We start from the raw sequence: 22198 nt of genomic DNA, 5'->3' as shown, positions 1-22198 counted from the left end.
CTTCCTGGTGAAAAGTCACAGCTGTGGCCTGCAAAATGGACACGCCTCCCACAATCCTTTGCTCTTAGCTGTTGTTCAGCCCACATCTTCTTGCCTCCTTCCTGCAGGCCTGCAGCTCACGGCACCGCATTCTGATGTCCGAGAGTGCCCCTGCCTTGTCTTCCCTGGCCGGCCCCCGACACAAGGTGAATTCTTGGCTGAGCGACAGCAAAGGCCTGGACAGGTGTTCAGCAGGTGAGATGGGATTTTCTTACCGCTTGCCTAGAACAAATGCCCTTTCGCCTTCCACCATTCCCAGCTCCCTCTCCTCTGCTCTTCCAAGCCAAGCATGGTCGCTTCTTGACGTCTGCATTTGCTGCTGCTGGGGAACCCTTTCCTATTCCATTGATCTCTCTCTCCTTCTAGCACCTTTCCAGTAAGAAGGCTTTTCCCTGGGGAGGGTCAGCAGATCAGAAGTGGGCTAAGGAGTTGGAGGGGGGCGGGAATCAGTGGCCATTATAAGCCAGAATGAAGGGGCAGCCTGTGGGTCAGAGAGGCTGTGCATGCTGTAGTTCTTTGTGGGAATTTGGCTTCCAAACTATGCTTGAAGTGCAAGCCATCCACCCAATGTCTCCACAGCAGGGGTCAGCAAACTTTTTTGGGAGGGGGCCGGTTCACCGTCCCCCAGACCTTGTGGTGGGCCAGACTGCATGCACACACACACACACACACACACACACACACGGCGGAGGGGGCTTCTCTCCCCCCCCAGCCCCTCCCCTCCTCCTGCCTACCTGTGGTGCTGCTGGCGCAAGGGTGGGCTGGCTCCGGAGAGGCGCTGCCCAAAATGGCACCCAGCCAGCTCATCCCAGCCCCCTTCCTCCTCTACGCAGGGCAGGGAGAAGCCAGGAGGAGGAGGGAGGAGGCGCCGTGGTGTGTGAGAGGGAGAGGGGAAATGGCACCCCCAAAAAATGGCGGTGCAGAAAAAAATGTAACAAACAGAATCCACACAATCCACGGACCGTCAGCAGGCCGGATCCCGAGGGAAAATCGGTCGGATCTGACCCGCGGACTGTTGTTTGCCGACTCCTGCTCTACAGTGCTGCCATGATATAGTATGTGCTGTCTTCCAAATGCTCACTGACCAAAGAGCCGATGTACTCAACAGACAGGAAGTCCCGCCTCCTGACTCCCTGGCCTGTTTCTGCCGTGTTAAATCTGCAGACATGGCCCATGCATGCTCTTCCCGAGTGCAAAATTTTCACACGCGTAACGTTTGGTTTCTTTTTCCCTCAGAACTCTCCGAATGTCAGGGAAAACTTCAAGAGCTCAACCGGATGCTGCAGAGTTTGGAGACCCTGCACCGCATTCCATCTGCTCCTCTCATCTCCAATAGTCAGGTATGTAGAGCGGCGATGGCAACAAGTCATCATCACCTGAGGCCCTTCTTTCTGGGCCTCCTCCAGGAGAGCTCCAGAGGGTGGCAGCATGAGAACAGGGCCTTTCCTGCAGTGGCTCCCCACTTGCTCTCCCCAGGGAAGCTCTCCTGGCGCCTTCATTATATATCTTTAGGCGCCAGGCAAAAACATTCCACTTTTCCCACACCTTTGGCTATTTAAACAATCTATGGCCTTTTAAACTGTGTGCGTTTTTTAATTGCTTTTATTTGTTACCGTATTATGCATTTTTGTGTTTTTATATTGTTTTATATTATATTTTATATTCCTGTGGAATCATAGAATTGTAGATTCTGTTATTTGGGTTGTTGGGTTGTTGTTTTTTATTTTGATTATTTATTTTGTGGTTTTATATTTTGATTTTTGTTCTGTGAACCGCCCTGAGTCCTCCGGGTATAGGGCAGAATAACAACAACAACAACAATAATAGATTTGTAAGGGATCCCAAAGGTCATCTATCCCAAACCCCTACAGTGCAGTTGCCACTGGCTCTGGAGTTGCTTTCTTGCCATTTCAGTAATGTACCAACCATGGGCTTAGAATGGATTTGCATGGTTATGTACCCACTCTTACAACATCTGCCAAATTGAGGAATTCCTGCTTTGAGTTCTCTGACTCTGAATAAACTTTTGATGGTAGCTGTGGCAGGAGACTCTTTCTTGATTTTTTTACAGACCTCAGCGGGCACGGAGAGACCCAGGAAGGGGAAGAGATCCACCCGCATCTGGTGCACTCAGAGTTTTGCAAAAGACGACACGATAGGCAGGGTGAGCTGGCTTGGGACTGGGGGTGTCTATTCTGATATGGCAGTGATGGCCAAACTTGACCCTCCAGCTGTTTTGGGACTACAATTCCCATCATCCCTGACCGCTGGCCCTGTTAGCTAGGGATGATGGGAGTTGTAGTCCCCAAAACAGCTGGAGTGTCAAGTTTGGCTATCACTGTGATATGAGGTGTGTGTCTAGCTTAGAAAGTGGAGGGTGGCATTTTGCATTGTCTTGCTGTTATTGAGAGAGCAATGCTTTTCTGGGACAGAGGAGAAAGGCCTTTTAAGCCGTGCTTTTTTATAAAAATATGTTTAGGGGTACCCTCATTTTGACTCAAGAAAATCACCATTTTATAGTTCAAATCGGGGGAAATAAATACAGCAAATGGACAAAAGTACAAAGATTTACAAAATGTTTGGGGTATAGGTACCCCTGCATCCCCGCAGGGGGAAAAAGCACTACTTTTAAGTAATATGGAAGGGGAGAGAGGGTGTGATTGGGGAAATGTTGTACTGGGTATCTAAACCAGAAGAGTTTTGTCGCCTGCAGGTGGGGCGCTTGCATGGCTCTGTGCCCAACCTTTCGAGATATTTGGAATCCTGTCAGAACCAAGCCATCTTTAGCGTCCCTCCGGAATACAGCCAGCTGCAGAGAAGTTTCTGGATTCTAGCTCAGAAAGGTCAGCTTGTGGCAGGTGTTGGCTATTGTTGTACGCAACGCTCAGGAATGACAGTCCTACTTTACCTATATTTGTTATTTTTGTTGTGGGTGGAGAGGGATGTGCTGATTTCGAAGGTCGACAGAGAGCAGGAGCCTGAGAGAGATTGGAAGGAAAGATTGTTTTATGGGCTTGTTCCTTTTTTGGGGGGGTTAATTACCCCCATTTCCACAACCTATTCTTTGCCGCGATAAATCATAGTGTTGTGACTGAAACAACCCAGATTCTGTACAAAGGAAAGCTGGGTTTTGTGTCCTGCATAAATCGCAGAAATGTTCTTGTTTTACATAACTAGTTCAGCTTCTGCAGAACAAGATGAGTGTATCTATGGGCTACTTTTAAAATGAGGCTGCATTTTAAATTGCATTTTAACCTGTATTTTAAATTGGTTTTTTTCTTTTCCTATTATGTTTTTACTGTAATTTTACTAGTGTTAACTGCCTGAGCCCGGCTTTGCCCTGGGAGGGCGGGGTATATATATATATATGCCTTGTTTGCCAATTCTGCTCACGCACTTCGCTCCACTTTTTGAGTTTTCATTGGGTGTTATATACATTTGTTTTCAAATTGGTCAAGGTGGCCTTAAGGGCTAGAAACATGAGCTCCTTCCTTTAAAAACAAAAGTTGATCATTCCAAGGATTCCGGAGTCCTTGCCGAATGCCTGGTTCCTTATGAGTGATGGGATCTGCTTTGAAATGTGCTTTCCTCCTCTGCCAGTTCATGGCTCCCTCAGCAGCGTGCTGGCCGTGCTGACAGCGGAGCGAGACCGTCTCCAAGAACTGCAGCAGACGCTCGATCTGCAACGCTCCACTATGTCTTCCGCCCAGGGTGGCCGTGGGGGTGGCATCGGCATGGCAACAGCCGGGGTAAGACTCCTCCCACTGTCCTCTGGCAGGCTCGCCAATTGCTGGTTTTGAAACTTTGCTGGTATAGAATTATTACTTTTTTTTAAAAAAAAATGTTAGATGCTTAAACCAAAACAACAACAACAACCCAACATATGCAGAATACTGCAGCATTGGCACAGAATAGCTCAATCAGTGTACAGTACCGTATTTTTCGCTCCATAAGACACACTCCCCCCCCCCCTAAAAAGTAAGAGGAAATGTGTGTGCGTCTTATGGAGCGAATTCAGGCGGGAAAAGCCTCCTGGGGAAAAGCCTGCAAGTGCCACACACACGCTCCACATGGCTCATGAAAGGGAGTGCTGAGCACACAGGCTCTGCTCAGCGCTCCCTTAAAAAATATTTTTTTTCTTGCACTCCCCCTCTAAAAACTAGGTGCATCTTATGGTCAGGTGCGTCTTATGGAGCGAAAAATACAGAATATATAAAGTCAAGAGCATGAACTTAATTTCAGCCAGGTAAAGGGAGTCTGACTGTCTCTGCCCCCATTTCTTCAGGTGGCTTTGGGCACACACGCACCCCAGCCCTTCTGAGGGAATGCAAACCTTGACCAAAATAAGTTTTCCATATTTGATTTAAGTACATGCCCAAGTCATAGAGAATATGGGGCTCCACAGATGTCTGTTTTGGGTTGTGCATTCATGATAGATTTGGGCTCACGGTGGTATTGGGGCAGGTATAAGCGGTCCCGTTTTCAATGCAAACATTTTGGGGCAGGCATACTGCTTTTGTTTCCAATCTGTGCATGCTGAAGCCCTGTCAAATAGTGCACCACAAACATGCCACTTAATTTATTTAATTTTTGCCTTACTTTTGTTGCGCTATATTTCAAGAGTGCCCTTCCAAATGACAATGATGTGATAAAATTCGCAGCCCCCAAATGCGTCAGTGGAGCCTGTATAAGCCCCACCCCTGTTCTGCCTCCTTCCAGGTCCAAAAAGACCCACGCATTGGTGATTGCACGTCAGTAGAACACACCTAAAATGGTCGCCACCTGTAGATAATAGATATTACTATTATTGCATCGATGACATGTTGAAGGATACTCCCACAAAAACAAACAAACCCCAGTCTGGAGGGGTTCCGTATCTTTCTGGTGGTTTTAAGCGCTGGTACCTCACGTTTGAGAAATTTAAGCATTGCCTGGTCTATGATGCTCTACATGGCAATTTCTTTATCTACATTCCGCGGCCCTCTCTAAATTCCTCCTTTCCCCCCTCCTGGCTTCTCTGCAGACACTGGAGAATATGGAATGTATACGCCGTTTCCATTCTCTCTCCATCTCCTCGGACACAACCCTGGACTCCTTTGCCTCATTTAACCCTGATGAGGTAAGCTGTCCTTTTTTCACAGCGGAGAAAACATGTGCCGCTACATGCTAGCTGGGGCTGATAGGAGTCTTAGTCCAAAACGACTGGAGGCCACCAGGTTGGCAAAGGCTGCTGCAGGCTCTTAACCTGATCAGAGAGTATTGCAGAGAGCTCCAGGCAAACCCAGAGATGAACTGAGCAGCCATATTCCATCCTGTTTTGAGTTTCACTGGTGATTGGTCATAGATCTGTTCCGTTGTGTTGCGTGTAACTTTTCGGAAAGAAAAAAAAGCCTGCATTTAAACTGTATGCAATTCATGTGCGGATGAGCCTTTGGAGTCCAATTTGGAAGCAAGTTCAGGAGTGATGGATTGGGCTGATCCACTGCAAAATAAACAGACCAGACAAACTCCTGAGTCCCTAAGGCAAGCTGATCCCTTCCAAACCACTAAAAGCGGTTACTTTTATTACTTAATTACTTACACAGGTTGTGACTCTGGCCATTAGGCTGGATGTTAGATTTTTAAAAAGGACTATAGAGAGATTCATGGGAGGTGAGGGAGGTGAGGTTCATCCACAACTATTGGCCGTGATACTTTCAGGTTAAGGGATGTGGGTGGCGCTGTGGTCTAAACCACTGAGCCTCTTGGGCTTGCCGATCAGAAGGTCGGCGGTTCGAATCCCCACAGCGGGATGAGCTCCTGTTGCTCTGTCCCAGCTCCTGCCAACCTAGCAGTTCGAAAGCACACCAGTGCAAGGAGATAAATAGGTACTGCTGCAGCGGGAAGGTAAACGTTTCCGTGCGCTCTTATTTCCGTCATGGTGTCCCGTTGTGCCAGAAGCGGCTTAGTCATGCTGGCCACACAACCCAGAAAGCTGTGGACAAAGCCGGCTCCCTTGGCCTAAAAGCTAGATGAGCGATGTAACCCCATAATTGTCTTTGACTGGATCTCTTGGCAACATTTTTTTTCTTTCTCTGCCCTCTAGCCGGATGCCCTGTTGGTTAAAGGTCAGGAGCAGCAGCTCTCCAATCGCAGCATCGTGTCTCTCTCCGACTCGCACACGGAGTTCTTCGATGCCTGCGAGGTTTTCCTGTCGGCCAGCTCATCTGAGAACGAGGTTGGTGGATATAGCCATTTGTTGGGGGGGGGTCTTTAAAACAGGAATCTGTGGCCCACTAGTTGTTCCCGGGCTACAGCTTCCATCATCTGGAGGTACACGGGTTCCCCATATAAATAAACAAAATGATTGTGGTAATTGAGAGCAAATGGTCAAAAGCCATCATTTATGGTGACACACATCAACAGGTGAAATTATAGCTGATCCCAGCATAATCTTCCCTGCTGCAGATTAATTGCAAGGTGTTCTTACAGGCCGTTAGGAGAGAGTGGTTGTTTCAGTAGAAAACCCACCCTTTAGCGCTCAATCAGAGCAAACGTCAGTTCGGTGTTTCTGCAAATGGACGTTTGCTCTGGTTGAGCGCTAAAGAGCGGGTTTTTGCAGGGAAAGCTCTGGAGCATGAGAAATGCTTAGACACAGAGCTTTAAAGAGCAGGCTGCGCCTGTAAAAAGTGAAGGAAAGGTAAGTGTGCATACGGTCAGTGTCTCTACCTGCTGATGCCTGCAAAAATAACCAGCAACCTTTAAATAGGACTTCCTGCTTCCTGCTGTGGGAAATGGCTGCCTCCCACAATAATTCGGATTGTAATTTGATTTTTGTGTGTGCTTTTTTCCTTGATTTGGATTATGATTGGATTGGATTTGTTTTTAATGGAAAACTAATAAAAAATATTTGAAAAAAGAAAGAAAAAATAACCAGCAACAACAAGAAAATGCACAATAATTTTGCTCAGTTAACGTCCTGCACATCTGAGCTCATATTCTTATAAACAACTGTTGGTGAGTGATTCATTTTTTAAAAGATAAGCCTTGGCAGCATTTCTTTTTTAAAAAGCAATGGGAATGGTAAATAAATTGGATTTAGATTTTAATCCAGCTTTTCAGATCTTGTGTCACAGGCTCCATATCCGTGTAAGTTTAAAAAAACAACAAACAAACAAAACAAATAGAATTACATTTTTGTTGCTGTGTCTTCACTGTTGTTTTTTCTCTCTCTCTCTCATCCTTTTGTGAATTAGCCAGCAGCAAAGCCACTCCCCCCCGCCTAGCAGCTGCTGTCCCCCCCATCCCCCCAGTGGCCTATTCCCACCCCAGCTCCTCATATACATCTGCCCATATACATCTTTTATATCCAGTCTCTTTCTCTTCACTCCCTCTTCCTAGTAAAAGGTCCAGGCCTAGCCCAGTTCTGCAATGTGTTCTCTTAGGCCTCTCATCCTCCTCCTCCTGCTTTTCTACCACCTTTTCTCTTTCGGACACAACTCTAGGTGCCTGCTTCAAATTGAGAGACTCAAGAGCACTATGGTATTGAATTTCACAACCCCCTGCTTGCATGCAGCTCTTCCCATGGCTCTTGAAGGCATCTGAGGAGATGGCTGGGCTTTTCCAACTTGCTATTCCTTTAATGTCCAAGGCCTCAACTTGTGGCTTCTTCTTTCGATTGCTTCGAAGAGTTCTGTGTCACAGTCCTTACCGTCTCTGCAATGTGGACCTGGAGGATCCTGTGAAATCTTTCTCTCATCTTTGTCCTCTGTCTCTCCTTCTATCCTACACTTCACGGGAGAAGCAGCCTTTGCTTCCCACATATCCTCTCTGGCTTCCAGGTTCAGTCATTTTGCTGGGGATGAATTTCAGGGCCTAATTGCCTCTGCCCCGTTTTCGCTATAGGGCCAAGGAGTACATAAGGCTCAAGGACTTCCCAGCAGCCTCTTCCTTTAAAGTGAGGAACCTTTGTTCCTCCAGGTGTTGCTGAACTACAATTCCCATCAGCCCCATCAAGCATGGCCATTGAACAGAGATGATGGGAGCTGTAGTTCAGCAACATCTGGAGGGACAGAGGCTCACCACTCCTGCTTTGAAACTTGATTGGGAAGGAGAATGGAGATTGCGCTGACTAAGTTTGTGCTGTCAGTCCACCCTGACGCCATTTTCCAAAAGCACCCCTGTTGGATTTTTGCTGGGCCTTTTTATATAAGATCCGCCTCCGTCCACCTTGCCCACACAGGAAAGTTGCATTGGATTCCATGCGCCTTGCCTAAGTCCTAGCCTTTTGTCCTGCCTCTGATTCCATTTAAACTCAACACAGCCACCACCTCCTCTTCCCCGTCATTCCTCTTTCCTCGCAAGCCCACCACTTCCCTTGGCCTGTGTAACCTCTGTTGCTCCTCCAGGCCACAGACGACGAGTCCTGCATCAGCGAGGTGACTAACAGCATCTTGGAGGAAGCCACAGACATGGCGGGAGTACCAGGGCGTTGTCTCAAAGGTACTTGTTCCAGGAGGTGATCAGGGTGGGTGTGCTTGCAGACGAGGAGCTACAGAACAGAGCCACGACTAGGGGAGGGGATAAATCAGGGGCAGGGAACCTGTGGACTACAATGCCCATCATCCTCGACAAATGTCCTTGCTCATTGGGGCTGATGGGAGTTGTAGGCGAACAACATCTGGAGGGCACTAAAGAGCAATGAGCTTATAAATGTCGCCTGCTGTCCCAGAGTATATAGCGACTTTCCAGAATAAGTTATACAAAATAGTAATAGTACAGTGGTACCTCGGGTTAAGTACTTAATTCGTTCTGGAGGTCCATTCTTAACCAGAAACTGTTCTTAATCCAAGCTACCACTTTAGCTAATGGGGCCTCCCACTGCCACCGCGCTACTGGAGCATGAGTTCTGTTCTCATCCTGAAGCAAAGTTCTTAACCCGAGGTACTATTTTTGGGTTAGTGGAGTCTGTAACCTGAAGCGTATGTAACCCGAGGTACCACTGTACAAGAGTTGGAATAGACACCAAGGGGGGGGGGGGAACCATTCACATAAAAAATGATTGACATTTTGGATTTCACTTCCACAGGGGTGTGGGGCTGTCAAGAACAACATTCCTAGGGGATAATGGAGCAGCGTGGGGCTGATGCTAGAATTGGGTGGAGCCAGAGCTGAAAGCGGGTGGGACCCCTTTTCTGCCCCTGCCCCTGCCCCATTTCTTGCTTTCTTTTTCTCAGCCACCACTTTCTCTCTCCCTCCCTCTTCCTCCACACTCCATGGGCTGCTAAGGGTGGGTGGGGAGCGCACACAGATCCCTCTGATCTGATCACTAGCAGAGGGGGCTTCCTCCCCCCCCTGCTTCTTTTCCCATCGCTCCCCCCCCATTTTGACTCTCCCTTCCTAGCACCCTAATTTGTCCCCATCTTGCCTTCCTCCTTCCCTGTCATTCTCCTTCCCACTGTCACAAAGCGAGTCAGGGGGCTGCAAGCTTCCCACTCCTGCACTATCACAAAGTCTGGCGTTAGCTGCTAGGTTAAGTAAAGGTAAAGGGACCCCTGACCATTAGGTCCAGTCGTGGCAGACTCTGGGGTTGCGGCGCTCATCTCGCTCTATTGGCCGAGGGAGCCGGCGTACAGCTTCCGGGTCATGTGGCCAGCATGACTAAGCCGCTTCTGGCGAACCAGAGCAGCGCACAGAAATGCTGTTTACCTTCCCGCCGGAGTGGTACCTATTTATCTACTTGCACTTTGATGTGCTTTTTGAACTGCTTGTGAACCGTGTCCCTTAGCTGCTAAGTTAGATGGCTTTAAAAGCGAAAGAACAACCCCCTGGAGGATTCGTGTGTGTGTGTGTGTGTGTGTGTGTCTGTCCCTAACTGTTATCCACTTAGTGGAGCTTCCATATTCAGAGCCACTATACTTCTGAATATCAGAAGCTGGCATTCAGCACAGCAAGGAAAAAGTTTTGCATCCTTAGCCTTCCTGTGACCTTCATAGAAGCATCTGACTGACCGCTGCTGGAAACAAAATGCTAGACATTTAACATTTTTAAATGTTTTATTTATCTTAGCAGCAACATCTAGTCCAATAACACAACAGTAAAGAAAGACAATGCAATTGAATTCAAATTAAACACACAGAAATACAAATTTGGGTCATGTAGTTCACAAGGGCTCTTTGTGCGGAAATTGTGTATAAAATGGGCCGTGTTTGGCTACTTTGCAGTGAGTGGGGAGCGGCCCTCAGAGTTTGGGGCTGTGCTTCTTGTAACACAGAAGCCTCATACACCCCATGTCGTGGGCAAACTAGACAGAGAGGGAATATCTAAAAGTCCCTGCCTGGAGGAGACTGATTTCTGGCTCCTAATCTCAAATGCGCAGGAAGAGGTGGTGGAAGCACCGTGATGAGTCAGACAAGGAGGAGGCAAGCTCTTTGTCACGAATCACTGCAGAGACAAAACTGGGTTTTTGAATTCAGGTTTGCAAAACAGGGTGTTTCCTGGCTCTGAGGAGATAAAATGTCCCGAAGCAGGGGTTTCGTACTCTGAAGAGCAACAACATTAAATACGTTTCTTCAGCCATCACTGGGTCTTGCCTCTCAGTTTCACAACCAGGCGTAGGGTTTCTTTTAAGACCTGACAAGAGCTGTTTCTGTCCCTTCGCTACAGGCCCTTGTGTTGGGGACACCTCTGATTTGAGCCTCAGCCTGCCAGTGCCTCTCCCTTTGTACCTCCCCGGGCCGGGTCCCGGGATCATCCGACGGAACTGCCTCCCGGCCTCCCACGTCCACGCCAGCGATGTTAGCGTCTGGAACATCCTCCGCAACAACATCGGCAAGGATCTCTCCAAGGTCTCCATGCCAGTTCAGCTGAACGAGCCCCTCAACACGCTGCAGCGCCTCTGTGAAGAACTTGAGTACAGTGCCCTGCTGGATGCGGCCAGCCGCAACCTGGACCCCTGTGAAAGACTGGTATATGGCCTCGCCCTCTTTATCGCCTTAACCAGGCCGCCATCTTGGAACAGGGGTTGTGTTGGTCAGGCGAGAAGGTCATCCGTGTGTATCCCTTGGGGGACCAGCTCTTGGTGGGAAAAGAGAGAGTTGGAGATCACATTCCAGGCAGGCCAAATATAAAAGGCTTAAAGGCAGGCGCAAATCGGGGGCAGCGACAGGTGTGGCCCAGGGAGAGTCCTGAGGGCCAGATCGAAGGCCTGCATTTGGCCTCTGGGCCTGAGGTTCTTTTATCCCTTTGGCCTGAATCTTCTTACTTGGCCTGAGATTGAACCCATCCCCTTTGGAAAGGCAAAGTCTGCAGTGAGATTGGCAGAACATTGTTGTCCTTTCCCTTTGGGGGGGCGGGACTTATTATTATTTTTAAAGAATTTATTTATTTATTTAGACAAAATAATAATCATAAATATATAAGAATAAAAATGTGCACCCCACACCGAGACCGTTCCACTATAACTTTCCAACCTCCCAAAATTTTAACACCTCTTGCGATGGTTTGACCCCTTTACATTGTAACAGTACAAATCCTACAAACACCTTCCACATCTCCTCAAAATAATTTCTGCTGCATATTCGCCGTCTTACCTTAATGGCACATGTTAATTTGTCATTAATAACTATATCCCACACCCCTTTATGCCATTCTTCCATTTTAAATTCTGCTTGCCCCTGCTTAGCTATCATAATTTGCGCAGCTGTCGATAAATTTGTGAGCGAGTTCCTTCATAGCCTGCAAACCTTCTACCCCATCGTAAGTTGATAATAAGGCTACTACCTCTGGACTTTTGGTCAGCTTTAACCCAGTGGCCGTCCTTTCCCTTGGCCTTTACAATCACGGTATTTTCTCAGCTGGTTATGTGTTGTCCCCCACCCCCCACCCCTTCTCTGCCCCTAATGTTTATCTCCCTTCCCTTCCCATAGATCTGCATGGCTGCCTTCGCTGTATCGGCTTATGCCTCAACGTACTACCGTGCCGGCAGCAAGCCGTTCAACCCCGTGCTTGGAGAAACGTACGAGTGCATCCGGCCAGACAAGGGCTTTCGTTTCATAAGTGAACAGGTAAGGAGCTGGAGAGAGCAGAGGGAGGAGGGCAGGCAGGCAGGCAGGGCAGTCGAAAGAGGGGAGCACTCATCCGCCAAGCAATATGGCAGGTGCCTCAGGCTTACAGGTCCAGAGGGGTTGGGCGAGTGTTTCTCATGGAGTAGCGAAAGGGATCAGGACTTTGCTTTTTTACCTTAGGAGGGAAGGAGAGGATGATTGGGGCTGAGAGAGGGGCATGGGTGGGACAAAAATAAATTAGGGCTCATCCACACTCCTGCTTGCCCCCAGGGAAAATCCGCCGAATCAGAGCAAATGTCAATCGAGTTTTCTTCAGATTGATGTTTGCTCCGATTTAGCACCAAAGAATGTGTTTTCCAAGGGAAAGTGGCTTGGGAAAGGCAGAACTGCTCAGACCCATGTCTAGAGGGAATAAGAGAAGTGGGAAACAGATTGGACCCGTGCTTTCTAGACATGGGGCAAGTGGAAGTGTGGACCGAGCCCTTTGTCTCCCGGCTCTTACTCAGAATGGAAGACTTGGGACTCTGTCTTGGGCTGAGGGCATTCCCTTCCCTCAGAGGTCCTCAGTGGACAGTGCTGCCTAGTAGGCAGAGGCCAAGGAGAAAGAAGGGTGAGGGCAGAAAATGCCACTTGGAATCATCATGGCACCATATGGGGTGCTGTGTTATTTCTGTTCTCGACACCAAACTGGGAACTTTTATTTTGAGGATATTTTGTGAGCATCTTTGATAGCCACTTGGGGCTATCAAGAGTTGAAATAAAACCTGCAAAGAGATTGTGGTTTCCATCAGCAGCAATTCACTGGGCCCAGGATTTTTAAGTAGAAGTTTTATTTGCCAGGCACTTCCTTCAAGGAACATACCCTGTTTTTATCCTCATAAGAATCCTGTCAGGTAACTTAGGCCAAGTGTTTAGGGCCCACCTAAGGCCTAAGTCTGCATACATATTACCAGCTTAAAACGCAGCTAGATTTTTCTTTCTTCCTCAATTTAGATCCACGCTGGTTTGGGGGAGGGGGGTGCGAATGCATCCTAACACAGAATTTCCTCAGAAACTCCAGGATAGATATGGATTGTGGCTATCATCGTGTGTACAGTCCTTCTTAAACCTACGATGGGAGCACATTGGAGGCAGAGTATACAGGTGTAGGTACACAAATTAAATCTGTTGCTCTGTGCAGAATGCGGTCCCTGAATCTGGAGGTTTAATGTGCAATCCAGAGAACATTTGTATTATTTAAATCTCCGCTTCGCCGTAGCGGACGACCCGTTTCTGCGGAGCTTCCTCTTCACAAGATGAAGAGGACCGCCATTGCCGTTCGCGCCGCCTCCGGAAGTCTGTATTATTTAAATCCTGTTAAACCACAACCCCCAATTTAAGAGTGCAGTCATGACCTGAATTTCTGCCGATTTCTCTGAAATTTAAGTGGGCAGAAAGAAAGAAAAAACAGCTCCTTTTTTTGGAAATGGCACACTTTTTGAAGGTGCCCACCCCTGAAACACTGATGACTTATTCTCTTCCTTCTGCCCTCCCCCCCCGCCCCACCTAAACTGCAGGTCTGCCACCATCCTCCTGTTTCGGCTTGCCACGCAGAGTCTGACAACTTCGTATTCTGGCAAGGTGAGGCTTCAAGGTAAAAGCAAATACATGCCTGGAAGGAGTGTGCAGGAGGGAAAGAAAATAGCACCCAGGAGCTCTCTTTGGGGGCGTGGGAGTGTGCGCTTTGTTTCTTGGGTCAAAAAGACTGTTCCAGTTTGTCGACAGAGTTCTGTCCCAAGTCAGATTTTAAAACATTTGAGGAGTCAGCTCTTGAACATGAACGAGTGTTTTCTGAGCATGTGTCCCTTCCTCACCGATAAACAAAAGCATGTGTGGGGAACCTGTGACTCTCCTTATTTTGCTGAACTACCGTATTTTTCGCCCTATAGGGCGCACTGGCCCATAGGGCGCACCTCGGGTTTTTGGGGGGAAATAAATAAATAACCCCCCCCCCAAACGAGCTTCCCCCGGCCCCAGCCCCCAGAACAGGCTGCTATCCAGGCTTCAGCGAAAGCCTGCATTCGCTTCATAGGACGCACACACATTTCCCCTTCATTTTTGGAGGGGAAAAAGTGCGTCCTATAGGACGAAAAATACGGTACATCTTGGCCCTGCTTGCTAGGGGATTATGGCTGTTGTAGTTCAGGAAGATCTGGAGGGCTGAAGGTTCCCCACACATAGACTCAAGCAAAAACTTATTTGCATTTGACAATAGGAGGCCAGGATGGGCTCTGTCAGAAAAGTCAACTTGCAGATACCATTGGCCATAGCATTGGATTTTCTTTCTTTCTTTCTTTCTTTCTTTCTTTCTTTCTTTCTTTCTTTCTCTCTCTCTCTCTCTCTCTCTCTCTCTCTCTCTTCCTTAGAACAGTGTTTCCCAAACTTGGGTGTCCATCTGTTTTTTTCGGACTACAACTCCCATCATCCCTAGCTAGCAGGACCAGTGGTCAGGGATGATGGGAATTGTAGTTCAAAAAAAGCAGGAGACCCAAGTTTGGGAAACACTATCCTAGAAGAATGCCTTTAGAGTAGGCTCATAATCGGTGCTGCAGTCACTACCCCACTTCACAATTTGGTTTACCTTCCATAGTTAGTGTGACCTCACTTCATATTTCTCTCTCTCTCTACCCCCCACCCCAAATATTTTGTTTTGCTTAGACATGAAGTGGAAAAATAAATTCTGGGGCAAATCCTTGGAGATAATCCCCGTGGGTACAGTGAACGTCCAGCTTCCCAGGTGAGTCGCCCATCCTGTTTCCTGCCCCTTTGAACCTTGGTGGATTTTCCACCCATCTCCAGACCCTGGATCCCCCTTCTTTCTTTCTCCCAACGAAAGGTTTGGGGATCACTACGAATGGAACAAGGTGACTTCCTGCATCCACAATATCTTGAGTGGGCAGCGCTGGATCGAGCACTACGGCGAGGTGCTGATCCGGAACACGAGAGACAGCACCTACCACTGCAAGATCACCTTCTGCAAGGTAGGTTCTGACCTGGGGCTGTTTTGTCTGCGTTCTTCCCTCGCCCCCCTGCTCCTTCTGCTCTTCAAATCCCACCCCTCTTGGCTCTGAACCCAGCCTCTGGCATCTGAATTTGAACATTCAAAGCTGTGTTATACTGCGTCAGGCACACTTGCCCATCCCAGCTCAGTCTTGTCTACATTTGGACTGGGGTTTGGGGCGTTGGTCTTTCTCAGCCGAACCTGGAGATACCCAGGATTGAACATGGGACCTTCTGATTGCAAGGCAGGTGCTCTGCCACAGAGCTACGGCCCTGCCCTCTGGTGCCTCTCCCTCTTTCCTGGCACATCTTGTGGTACCTGGGTTCTTCCCCTTGGACTGCCTCACCCCTGCTGCACAGTGTCTTCATTCTGCACTCCTCACTCCATATTTTTTGAGCTTTCAGTCTCTTTCCCCCTTCCCTCCCCCCCGCCCCCCCGTGCCTGTTACTGGAGATTCTTCACTCTGCGGCAGCATTCAGAGATCACTTTAAACCTTGCTTAACTTTAACCATGGTTTGAAGATGAACAAGCAGCTTGATGGTGCAAATGGAAAAGATAACAGCTGCTTCACTCTTTCTGCTGCCACGTTGCTGAGATTTAACCTATGCTTTGGCTTAGCATTAGTTTTGAACTGGGGCTTCTGGTTTGTTTCCTCCAAACAAACTGTGAGCAGTAAACTAAATAAGAAAACCTTGGTTGTTTGAAGAGAAACAAACCATGATTCCAGGTTTGTAAGTGATGCTAATCCAAACCATAGCTTGGCTCTTGGCACTGCAGAAGCAGGGAAGGTGCAAAGTGGCCGCAATTTGCATCTATGTACCAGCATGCTATGGGACGCGGGTGGCACTGTGGGTTAAACCACAGAGCCTAGGACTTGCCGATCAGAAGGTCGCGGTTTGAATCCCCATGACGGACTGAGCTCCTGTTGCTGAGTCCCTGCTCCTGCCCACCTAGCAGTTTGAAAGCACGTCAAAGTGCAAGTAGATAAATAGGTACCGCTCCAGCGGGAAGGTAAACAGCGTTTCCGTGCGCTGCTCTGGTTCGCCAGAAGCGGCTTAGTCATGCTGGCCACATGACCCGGAAGCTGTATGCCGGCTCCCTCGGCCAATAAAGCGAGATGAGTACCGCAACCCCAGAATCGGTCACGACTGGACCTAAGGGTCAGGGGTCCCTTTACCTTTTTAGCAGCATGCTGCATGGTCCACCTTTAAACCATGGTTAAGCTTAACTCTGGTTTAAAGTGACATGCAAACCAGGCCTGTCTTTCTCTAACCATCCTGAGATTCCCCTCCCCACTCTGGAGCCCTTTTAATTCTTACACTAACGCCTGACCCCCAAATTGATTCCCTGCCTTTTACTCCCAGGTTTCTCCCTGCCCTCCCATCCTTCAGTCTCTCCTTCCAGCCCTATTCTTCCCACCCTGTTCCTGCCTGCATTGACACCTGATTGTGTGGAGCCATCCTCCCTGCTCTAACCGCACCCTCCCCTCTCTGGCAGGCACGGTACTGGGGTTCCGGGGTCAACGAGGTGCAGGGCGCCATTTTCAGCCATAGCGGCAAGGTTATCCACCGGCTCTTCGGGAAGTGGCACGACGGGTTGTATCGTGGCGTGGCCCCTGTCGGCAAGTGCATCTGGAGGCCCAGTAAGGAACTGCTTGCACCGGGGCAATGGGGGAAACTGGCAGTTACTGGTACTCCTGTAGGTCTTGCCCCACAATGGCTGATGAGTCCGTTCTGAAATGCTACAGTTCCGTGAAGGCAACAATTCCACAGTTCTTTGTGGAAACTCGCGGAACCTGGATTTCTGATGCGGGTGGTGCTTGGTCTTAGTTTGAAACCAGAGATCAAATTTATCAAATTTCTAGTTATTGTTGTTGAACCTCGGAAGTACATGTAAATATGGCTTCTAAAGGTATGGAAGCTGTGGGAGGGATAGTTGCTGGGTGGGGTCCAAGTAGCCAAAGGCTCCTCTACCATGAAGCAGACATCTTTGGCGACATAATTTGGGGGCCGTTAAGGGTAGACAGCTGATCTGACCCATGGAGCGCAAATCATTAAGGTGTTCTCCTGGGGAAGTCCTATTGAAAGGAATGGAAACTCTGCAAGAGCCACCATCAAATGGATCCATATCGTGTATAGCATTCTTCCATGAATCTGTGAATCTGTTTGCCCATCTTTTCCTGAACCACTTTTGCTGTCTGAGTGGGAGTGATATCCTGTAATCTGAGGAGGCGAGGAAAGTAATAGACTTTGTTTGGGGACCTTTCCTTTGAGCTCCCAGTTCCTTAACACCCACATCTCATAATAACTGCATAGGAATCCATGAATAGCATTTATTGCATTGGTCCATAACAGAAAGGAACTGCAAGAAAGATGACTTCCTGTTCTTCTGGGAAGCATAGAATCCTTTGTGACATCAGCAGCCGTTGTCCTAATCCCCTCCCTCATCTCAGACCTGCTTGCTTGTCTAGCAACCAGCATACCCCATTCTAAGGAAACAGGAAAGGTTGCCTTAACGTGCCTGGAACGTTCGAGGATGAATGTGGGAACATAAATATGCAACAGACCAGGGCAGCTATTGTCTGGAAACACAGCTATGTGATAGTGCATGACTTTGAGAACGTGGGATACAACCTTTGAGGCAGGCAGAAAATAAAAACAAACTCTTTTCGACTAACTCTGGGCCACAAAGCAACAAAGCAAACAATGGTGAAAAGGGTGCTTATTCTGGCAAGAAGCACCTTCTTTTGGGCAGGCCTATGTAAATTCAGCAACCGGTCCCCACTCTCATCTCAGGCCACTTTGCATGACCAGCAACCAATACAATCCGCAGCTTTTGAGAGATTTAGGTAGGATCAACCTGTCAGAGTAAGTGGGTGGTGGGCACCTGATCTTCTGAAATCTTTCTCTCTCTGCCTTGTGTCTCCCCTGCCACTTCCAGACCCCATGCCTCGAGACTTCGAGAAGAACTATGGTTTCACTCAGTTTGCCTTGGAGCTCAATGAGTTAACGCCGGAGCTCAAGCGTCTCCTTCCCTCCACAGATACACGCCTGAGGCCTGACCAAAGGTGAGGGCAGGAAAGCCATTGGGGACAGTCTTTTCCTCTTTTGTTTCAGATAGCCTACTTTTCTGCTGGTAAGTTGTTCAAGGCAGCTTCTGTTCATAGAAATCCCCGTTTTTGCAGCATCCATGCTAAAGCTGATATACACAAAAATTAGGGAAATGAGCGAACATAAAAAACGCAAGGCCATCGTAAGCTTTCCTGCATATCCTGGCTGCCATTTACACCCCATAGACGTGCACACACAAGTTTTTGATATGAAAAGGAAATGAATATGACTGGGTTTGGCGCCCTTCTACTCCCCACTTCTCCAGGTACCTAGAAGAGGGAAATGTGCAGGCGGCAGAGTCGCAGAAGCGGCGAATCGAGCAGCTGCAGCGAGACCGGCGTCGGGTGATGGAGGATAACAACATTCTTCATCAGGCGCGCTTCTTCAGGTTCTTCCTCCTTTGCTTCCTGTTGTTTCTTCCTCCATGGAGCCTATGGCCAGGTTTTTACATAAACGCCAACCCATGGTTCATGTAAGCTGTGGTTTATTTAGCAAACCAGGAGTTAACCATGGTTGGTGAAGCAAAGTGTCCTGTTGCGAGGAGGTGGAACTCGAGTCTCCTTGCCATTTATAGAAGCAGAGCAGAGGATGCAAAATTAAAATTAAACATGTAGTCTTCCTTGATTTTCATCTATATACAGATTGCGGGATTCATCCTTTTTTGGTACATGATTCTTTTTTATTTTTGTAAGCATATAGACTACACACGCACACACACACACACACACACCCCAAAGGTTGCATCCTGTCAACATCCTAGTTCCCTGTTTCCGATGGGTGAATCAAAACATGCCCTGCTTTTGAAACATGAATTGGTAGTGGCTCCAGATGCATCTCCCCTTGCCAAACTGTTAACCCTGACTTCTAATGGGCTCCTTTTCTTCTTCCTTCTTCCTGGCAGGCGGCAAGTGGATGTAAATGGCAAAGAATCCTGGTTAACCAACAGCAGCTACTGGAAGCTGAGAGCGGAGCCTGGCTTCAGCAATATGGACAGCGCCGTCTTGTGGTAGTGGTTAGCAACTGCGGGAGCGGCTGTGCCTGCCCGCCATCTCCCAAAGCGGGGGTGTGTGTGTGTGTAGGAGACCAGACAGCAAGGACCCCCTGCTAAATAAGCACAAAGGTGACCAAGGCATGCAATCCTGGGATTACCAGCACCTCGTGAAGCGGAGGGACGCCTTTCGGTGTTGCGCCATGCACTTCCAAAGCAGCCCTACCCCCCTCGCACACTTGAGGAAGGCGACCGTGGTCCATCTCGCCTCCTCAAAACTGCTGCCTGCTGGCTAGGCAGACCTTGGTGTGGAGCCTTGGGTTGCCGCGGATGGCGACAGGAAGCACTTTAACACCCGCCGAGTCGCAAATCGGCTCCGGGGCAGAAGCAGCGAGACTGGACGCCCCCCTAAGCAACTTGAAAATGGGGGACTGCTCTTTAAATTTTCAAAGCTTGCCTTTTACTCAGAGAACAGTGGCAAATGTGTGCTCCAGCGTGGAGTGGTTGTTTGCACAGCGAAGCCTGGATACCGGACGTTTTGGGTCCTCCTGACTACCTAGTAGCTTCTTTCTGGGGGGTGGCTGGTCGCGCCCTCCCTCCCCTCCTGTTTTTTTTTTTGGTTGTTTTCAAGTCGCTCCCGGTGGTTGTTCTGAGGTAAAGCCTGGCCTAGGTTAGGAATTCCTGCTCCAGGAGCAGATTAATATGTGGAGCTGTGGTAGTCCTCTGAGGCAACTCTTTTTCCCTGCAAGGACGGGAATTGGGTTAATGTCGCTCTGAGCCAGAGATACCTGGTATGGCGGAGACTCCAGGACTTTTCCCCACGCCTTAAGGAAGTCCTCTGAGTTCTGGGCCACTGTTGGGGCTTATAGCATTGAATCAGGACATTCTGTGTGTGTTTTGTTTCCCTTCATCACCCCATCTCTGGTATCTCCTTCCCTCCCTATTTGCTAGGATTGTAAGCCGTTCTCCTCCTCTCCACTGCCCTTCAGCGTTTGAAGCAATAATTTTAAAAAGTGAGGAAACACTGACACCTCAGCATCAGGTCAGGGTCTATCAGAACTTGTGATATGCAAAGCTGCCTCGATTATGATTGAATGTAGAGGTGTGTGTGTGTCATGGGAGCAAAACACATATTCCGATCTCTTTCTCTGCTGTGGCAAGAGGAATATAGACTATCCTGAGGCTCTGGTCCTGTTTTGAAGGGAGGGAAGAAAGGAGGAAATTCTGGCTGAGTCTAGAGCAGGCCCTCATGAGTTGTGGCCCACCAAGCCAATGCAGACCAGCGAGTGTTTGACAGTCCCCGCTATCATTGCATTTCCAGATTTATTGAACGCCAGAGGGGTTGCAGTACACATGGTTAATTTGGCTTGGTGGGCTACAAGGTGTTGCAAGCTCACTCCAATGGCTCCGTTCACACCTAGCTTTCCAATTTTATGGTTTTTGTTCCTGGTTTCATCCCCCACCCAGTTTTCAAACTCTGTTTCAGGAAGTACTGTAACTGGAAAATGTTGCATGTCTTTATGAAGTTACAAAGTTCAGGCACAAGTATGAGACCATCATGCAGAACTCCTAGGCCCATCTTCCATGCTCCTATATCCTGCAAACCTGTGAGCATTCCCAGCTTTACGAAAACGAACATCTACTGCCGAAGTGGAGAAATACAACATGTGAAGCAGGCCTCAGTTCTCTGAATTCCCAATCTGGATGCAGGGCAGCCTAGGAACATCACAGCTTTATATATTTTTAGCGCCCAGACTCTATGTTCTTTTACTGCAGTTCACCACTGTGCTGCCCAACTCACCCCGAGGTGGTCAAGAACCTTTTTCTGCTTTTTTCTTGTTTACTGGCCCAGCCTTACCATTTACGTGGGTCTGAAGTGGGCGGCATCATTAACTGAATGTCTACAAAGCACTTTGGTTCCCTTCCTTGCTGGGAGAGGGTAGGGTTTGCACACTGTTGGAAACTGAGCCTCACTTTTCAGCTTTGATCTTCTATTTTATTTTAAGAGATACTTCCTGTATCTCTGACACTTCCTGAAAGGGTTTTGATAATCACTGCATAGGAGGGGGAGCTTTAATTTATTCCCTGTTATTCGCTCCTCCCTTTCTGCCCCTTCCTGAAGATTTCTTGCCCAACTGATCCAGATTGGTGTCCTGTCTTGTTGTCTGCCCCTCCTTTCTGTGTGCTGGTTGTCTTTAATGTCTCGTCTGGCCCACAAAGCAGGTTGGCCTGCTCTTCGTTCACCTCACCTGGCTGGTCCAGTGATGAGCCGCCATTCCGTCTTCTGCGTCCATGTTGACTGGCCTCTGTTCTGTCTTTGTGTTGTGGCTTGAACACTCCACGGCGTGTCCAATAATAAAAACAAAGATTTCAGAAAGGTTCCAGCGTGTGGCGGCCATTTTGTTCATCCTCCTCAGCCGGCAAGCATGTGTGATCAACTGCTTGTTCCTCACCATCAATAATTGAATAGTAAAGATAAAGAGTAAAGGGACCCCTGACCATTAGGTCCAGTCGTGGCCAGGTTGCGACGCTCATCTCACTTTACTGGCCAAGGGAGCCAGCATGACTAAGCCGCTTCTGGTGAACCAGAGCAGCGCACGGAAATGCCGTTTACCTTCCCGCCGGAGCGGTACCTATTTATCTACTTGCACTTTGATGTGCTTTCGAACTGCTAGATTGGCAGGAGCAGGAACCAAGAAACGGGAGCTCACCCCATTGCGGGGATTCGAACTGCCAACCTTCTGATCGGCAAGTCCTAGGCTCTGTGGTTTAACCCACAGCGCCACCCACGTCCCAATTGAATAGTAGTTTAAAAAAAACCAACAAGCCACCAATTGTATGCCCTTTTTTGACTGCTCAATGTGCACAGTACGTAGTATCCCCCTAAAAGCAACTCTGGAATAGGAGCCATTTTATTTATTTTTAGCAGGCCCATATTGCAGGTAGTGGGCAGATGTCACTTCATAAATCTATGGTT

At 48.4% G+C, this 22198-nt stretch overlaps 1 protein-coding gene across 3 annotated transcripts in view; it reads left to right on the top strand.

Moving 5' to 3' along the window:
* Positions 1–21598, top strand: part of OSBPL7 (oxysterol binding protein like 7) — a 44631-nt gene extending 23033 nt beyond the window's left edge. For 2 of the 3 annotated variants that reach the window (XM_083708657.1, XM_083708658.1), the window contains exons 7-23: positions 108–234; positions 1276–1379; positions 2111–2203; positions 2753–2882; positions 3640–3788; positions 5063–5158; positions 6125–6256; positions 8427–8520; positions 10684–10985; positions 11946–12083; positions 13640–13703; positions 14781–14859; positions 14959–15103; positions 16621–16765; positions 18064–18190; positions 18499–18621; positions 19135–21598. In XM_083708657.1, the coding sequence (XP_083564783.1) occupies positions 108–234; positions 1276–1379; positions 2111–2203; positions 2753–2882; positions 3640–3788; positions 5063–5158; positions 6125–6256; positions 8427–8520; positions 10684–10985; positions 11946–12083; positions 13640–13703; positions 14781–14859; positions 14959–15103; positions 16621–16765; positions 18064–18190; positions 18499–18621; positions 19135–19243 (2157 nt within the window). In that variant the 3' untranslated portion in view covers positions 19244–21598. The remainder of the gene's footprint in view (positions 1–107; positions 235–1275; positions 1380–2110; positions 2204–2752; positions 2883–3639; positions 3789–5062; positions 5159–6124; positions 6257–8426; positions 8521–10683; positions 10986–11945; positions 12084–13639; positions 13704–14780; positions 14860–14958; positions 15104–16620; positions 16766–18063; positions 18191–18498; positions 18622–19134) is intronic. The other variant, XM_083708659.1, reaches the window with a different exon arrangement.
* Positions 21599–22198: the final 600 nt, after the last annotated feature.

This window comes from Podarcis gaigeae (genome assembly GCF_964106915.1).
Source record: "Podarcis gaigeae genome assembly, chromosome: 13".
Lineage (NCBI taxonomy): Eukaryota > Metazoa > Chordata > Lepidosauria > Squamata > Lacertidae > Podarcis > Podarcis gaigeae.
Note: the sequence above shows the minus strand (reverse complement) of the source record. Positions and strands in the feature narration are given on the sequence as shown.